This window comes from Lactuca saligna, chromosome 9 (genome assembly GCF_052625555.1).
Source record: "Lactuca saligna cultivar CGN05327 chromosome 9, ASM5262555v1, whole genome shotgun sequence".
In the NCBI taxonomy this organism is placed as follows: domain Eukaryota; kingdom Viridiplantae; phylum Streptophyta; class Magnoliopsida; order Asterales; family Asteraceae; genus Lactuca; species Lactuca saligna.
Genome location: NC_136425.1, coordinates 140,891,589 through 140,897,571, shown reverse-complemented (window position 1 = coordinate 140,897,571; position 5,983 = coordinate 140,891,589). Strand labels below are relative to the sequence as shown.

General features: G+C 36.3%; 1 protein-coding gene across 1 annotated transcript; it reads left to right on the top strand.

Annotated features, from left to right (window-relative positions):
- The first annotated feature begins 1,962 nt into the window (after positions 1-1,962).
- LOC145016755 (uncharacterized) lies at positions 1,963-5,678 on the top strand. The gene is made up of 8 exons (XM_078974980.1): positions 1,963-2,463; positions 2,521-2,826; positions 2,872-3,311; positions 3,433-3,484; positions 3,590-3,700; positions 4,659-4,732; positions 5,038-5,228; positions 5,299-5,678. Exons 1-8 carry the CDS (start codon positions 1,963-1,965, stop codon positions 5,676-5,678), a joined length of 2,055 nt encoding a protein of 684 aa, XP_078831106.1.
- The last annotated feature ends 305 nt before the right edge of the window (positions 5,679-5,983 follow it).

Genomic DNA, 5,983 nt, shown 5'->3' with positions numbered 1-5,983 from the left:
TATTTCTTTTATTGAATTTTATTACTAATCTTTTTTTTTTGTTTATGAAGTTTAATTTGAATTCAAACATAACCCCCATTTTAACATTGATTGTATGATGTGTGAAATTTTGGCTAAATAAAAAGTCACAGATTCCTATGGACAGACCCTGCTTACTCTATACTATCGTTAGTGTAAGTAGTAGTAGTGATTTGCATTTTATTATTATTTTATCTCATTATTTGTTGGTTTGACCACCAAACAAATTGGCGCCGTTACCGGGGATACGATATTACTAATTTATGCCAAGATCTTTTTGCATAGGTACACGTTTACCGGTTGATTTGGAGATATAGAAATCTACAAAACAAAGAAGGAAACAAGCTAGACTTTTAAAGAAATAACAACAATCTAGAGCTTCTTCATCAAATCCATCAACCACATCTTCACCAACATCCAAAAATTCTACCACACCACCTTCATCTTTACCCGAATCAGAAACTTTTATCCCTACTCCTACCATAGGAGACAACCATGGAGGAAACCAAAATCCCCCAAATCCACCACCCAAACAAACCTTTAGACACTGGGCCACTCAAGATGTTACCCAACAACCATTATGCATCAGTTATCCTGCAAAAATAAACTTCGAACTCAAATCTAGACTCATTCACTTGTTACCTTCATTCCGTAGTCTTGAGAATGAAGACCCACCTAAATTCCTTAAGGAATTTCGTGTTGTTTTTGGACAAATATTTTCAAGAAATGAGAGCTTCAGCCTTATGCAACGAAATCATTGTTATCAAGCAACAAAAGAGAGAAGCCTTGCATACTTACTAGGAACAGTTGAAGAAGTTATGTTCAAGATCTCTAAAACATGGGATTTCAGAGTATCAATTGTTGCAATATTTTTGTGAAGGAATGTCATCTTGGGATAGAACATTGCTCAGTGCATGAAGTGGTGGATCAATAGTTGATAAAACTCCAATAGAAATCAAAGCTCTTATCAAGAACATGGAAGAAGAGTCCAAACATACAACTCAAAAAGAAGAACGGTACAGTGATGCACCGAGAGGAGTGAAATAAATTTCTACCCTAAAAAATTAAGAGTCAACTTTCTGAGTTGAATAAAGTAGTGATGATGCTTGCTAAGGAAAAAGGTGTACAACCACCAACAGTTAGACTTTGTGGTGTTTGTACCCAACTTGGACACCCCACTGATATGTGCCAGATGTTACAAGAAGATATAGAGTTGGTTCAAGCTATGGGATTTTCAAGTCAGCAACAAGGAAACTTCCAGCCAAGAAGTAATCCAAATTAGCACCAACCTAGTGCCAATTTTCAACCAAGACCGCCACCACCTTATCAACTTAGACCTCCATTTCAAAATCAAATGCATCACTAGCAAAATTATCAACTACATTTCCAGCGAAATCAACCTCCTCGTCAATCTGAATTCCAACCTCAAAACATGCAACAAGGAAGTAGTTCAAGCAGATCGAGAATGTCTCTGGAAGACATTGTCAAGAGTTTAGCCACAAGTACTCAAACATTTCAAAATGAGACCAAGGTGAGTATTAAGACTTTAGAGAAACAAATGACTTAACTCGCCGCTTCTATGAGTAAATTGGAGTCACAAGGCAAACTACCCGCATAAACCGAAAAGAATCCAAAGCATAGTACATGTGCCATCACTTTGAGAAATGGAAAAGAATATGAAGGTTCAAAGATGATTGAAGAAGAAGAAGAGATGGAATTAGAGAAAGAAGAAGAGAAGTCAAAAACACCTTCAAAGAAAGTTCCTATTGAAGTAACAGTCACCCCTCCTCCATTTCCCACAAGGTTAAGCAAGTTAAAGCGTGAGAGGGAAGAAAATGAGAATATGGAGATGTTCAGAAAGTTCCTATTGAAGTAACAGTCACCCCTCCTCCATTTCCCACAAGGTTAAGCAAGTTAAAGCGTGAGAGGGAAGAAAATGAGAATATGGAGATGTTCAGAAAGGTTGAGGTAAGTATTCCTCTTATTGATGCCATCAAACAAGTCCCTAGGTATGCTAAATTCCTTAAGGAATTATGCACATCTAAGAAAAGATTAAAAGGGAATGAAACTGTCAAAGTAGGTGCAAATGTATCTGCATTGTTACAGAAAAGATTACCTCAAAAATGTAAGGATCCTGGTGTTTTCATGGTTTCTTTCAAGTTAGATAATCTTCATGTTCCACAAGCTATGCTAGACCTTGGAGCTTCTATCAATGTTTTGCCATATTCTATTTTCAAAACTTTAAATATTGGCATATTGAAGAAGAACGGGGTGATCATTCAAATGGCTGACCGATCTTTAGTACATCCAAAAGGTGTGCTAGAAGATGTGTTAGTCGAAGTGAATGAACTAGTATTTCCAGCAGATTTTTATGTCCTTGACATGGATGATGATGAATCACAGAATTTGAGTTCAATTCTTCTAGGAAGACCCTTTTTGAAAAGAGTCTGGACAAAATTTGATGTGTATGATGGTACATTGTCCATGAAATTTGATGGATAGGTGATACATTTCAACATCTATGATGTTGTGAGATATCCAAGTGATATTTCATCCTTGAATTTGGTGGATGTTATTGAGCCATTAACCAAAGAGTGTTTCGATTTGTCTAATATTGATGTGTTAGCTCTCATTTTAGACATGAATCTTCAAAAGGATGGAGTGGAAAAGTTTTCCAAGCAATTTAAAATTGATGAAGAGATTATGGAAGTTGTATCTTGCAAGGATCAAAAGAAGAAAATGAGGTTTGATGTTCTGAAGCTGAAATTATCAATGCCTAATGAGAAACTTGTTCCTTCTATTGTGCAGGCACCAAAATTGGAACTCAAGACTTTACCTGATCATCTCAAATAGGCATATGTTGGAGAGAAAGAGACTTTACCCGTGATCATTTCCAAAAAGTTAACAACAAAAGAAGAAAAAGAGGTTCTCACCACTTTAAAAGAGTATAAGGAAGCTATTGGGTGGACTATAGACCATATCAAAGGGTTAAGTCCTTCACTTTTCACACATCATATCCTTATGGAAGAAGACTACAAGCCTGCACGAGAAGCTCAAAGGCGTTTGAATCTTCCAATGATGGAGGTTGTGAAGAAAGAGATTCTGAAATTGTTAAATGTGGGGATGATCTATCATATATCGGATAGCAAGTGGGTAAGCCCTTTCCAAGTTGTACCAAAGAAGACATGTATTACCGTTACAAAGAATGACCAAGGTGAATTAGTCCCCACCCTCAATTCCTCAATTTGGAAAGGCCATTTCCCACTTCCCTTTATTGATCAAATATTGGAAAGGTTAGCGGGAAAATGCACTATTGTTGCTTGGATGGGTATTCTGGTTCCACCAAATACCCGTTGCACCCGAGAATCAAGAAAAACCCCCTTTCACATGTCCCTTTGGAAAATTTGCATATAGGTGGATGCCTTTTGGACTTTGCAATGCTCCTGCCACTTTTCAAAGGTGCATGGTACGTATTTTTTCGGAGTATTTTGAGGAAATCATTGAAGTGTTTATGGACGATTTCACTATTTATGGTAATTCTTTTCATGAATGTTTGGGTAATTTGAAAAAGATTTTGCAAAGATGTATTGAGACCAACCTTGTTTTGAATTATGAGGAATGTCATTTTATGGTTGATAAATGTCTCATACTTGGTCATGTTGGGTCTTCTAAGGGTCTAGAGGTAGACAAAGCAAATATAGATGTCATTAAATCTTTACCTTAACCTACTTGCGTTCGTGAGCTACGTTCGTTTCTTGGTCATGCAAGTTTTTATAGAAAATTCATCAAAGATTTTTCCAAGATATCTCGTCCTATGTGTGACATCCTACAAAAAGATGCAGAATTTGCGTTTTCCAAGGAGTGCAAGAAAGTTTTTGATCTATTGAAGGAGTTGTTAATCTCAGCACCAATACTTCAATCACCGGATTAGAGTTTACCCTTTGAAATCATGTGTGATGCTAGCAATCGTGCGGTTAGTGTAGTGTTAGGGAAAAGAAAAGACCGAGTTCCTCATGCCTCAAAAACACTTGATAGTGCGCAAGCTAATTATTCAACAACTAAGAAAGAATTACTATCTATTGTATTTGCTTTAGAGAAATTCTATCAATATATGTTAGGTTCTAAAGTGATTGTTTATTCTGATTATGTAGCTATTAGGTACCTACTTGCAAAGATGGATTCAAAGCCTAGACTCATTTGATGGGTATTACTCTTAAAAGAGTTCGATATTGAAATTAAGGATAAGAGTGGGAAGTCAAACCTTGTAGATGATCATCTTAGGTGGATTATTTCTCCTGATGACTCTGAAGGGTCTAATTAATGGTTTGGTCTAGGCTTTCACTGTAAGAGGGTATTTTGTATAAATACGCATTTTTAGTAGTCTAGCTATGAGTTTACGGCCAAGCCAAGAGTTTACGGTCGTAAACCCAAGGTCGGCCTAGGTCCTTTATAAATAGAGGTGTGCTAGGTCGTTTAATGGTTGTTGATGCCTCAGAGTTTCGGCTGCTATTCCACAAGTTGTACCATGATGTTTTTGCTAATAGAAGCGTGTGCAAGCTTGCTTAGATTCTTGTTTCTACTCTATTCTTTATTATTATCGATTGTGTTTATTGTTTGATCACTGGTAAGATCCGTTTTAGGACCTTACAGACTCAACTCCCATTCATGATGCATTTCCTGATGAGAATCTATTTTCAGCAAAAGTTGCCCCATGGTAAGTCGATATTGTGAACTATTTCATCACAATTCAATTTCCAACAGATTTGACTTGATGGAAAAAAGATAAAATCAAGAAAGAAGCCAAGAGGTACGTATGAGATGAGACATATTTTTGGAAATATTGTACTGATCAAATGATTAGATGATGTCTGGAACAACATGAGGTATCTTCTATCTTAACATTTTATCACTCTTATGCTTGTGGAGGACATTTTGGTCCTCAAAGAATTACAAGAAAAGTATTAGAGAGTAGATTTTACTGGCCAAGTATTTTCCATGATTCTTATGTTTTTGTGCAAGCTGTGATAAGTGTCATAAGATGGGCTCTTTAAGCTCAAAGAATCAAATGCCTCTTAATCACATTTTAGTTTGTGAAATTTTTGATGTTTGGGGCATTGATTTCATGGGGTCTTTTCCATCATCTTTGGATTTTACTTACATTCTTTTGGTTGTGGATTATGTTTCTAAGTGGGTGGATGCAAAAGCCACCCGTACTAACGATTCAAAAGTTGTGATATTTTTTAAAGGATAATATATTTTCCATATTTGGTGTTCCAAAAGCCTTAATCGGTGATCGTGGTTCACATTTTTGCAATCGTATGCTTGGAAGTCTCTTGAAGAAGTATGGAGTTACTCATAAAGCCTCCATAGCATACTATCTACAAACAAATAGACAAGCCGAAGTGATTAATAAAAAAATCAAGGGTATTTTCGAGAAAACTATCAATACAACAAGGAAAGATTGGATTACTCGTCTTGATGATGCTTTGTGGGCATATCGTACAACATTCAAAACTCCAATTGGGATGTCTCCATATCGTATTGTTTTTGGGAAACCATGTCGATTACCCATTGAGTTGGAGCATAAAGCCTATTGGGCAGTCAAGCAATTCAATGCGGATTTAAATGAATCGGCAAAGAAGAGGAAACTTGGCATTTAAGAGCTTGAGGAAATCCACAATGAAGCTTATGAAAATGAAGTTCTCTACAAGGAAAATACAAATGCATACCATGACATGATGATTTCACTCAAGCTATTTGAAAAAGGTCAAAAGGTATTACTTTACCACTCGCGTTTTAAATTAATTCTTGGTAAATTAAGGTCCTGTTGGGTGGGACCATTTGCTGTTACTAATGTTTTTTAGCATGGTGCATTAGAAACCACAAGTGAGAAAACCAGAAAGATCTTTAAGGTGAACGGTCATTGTTTAAAGCCTTATTATGAAGGATTTGAAGTAAAAAAGGA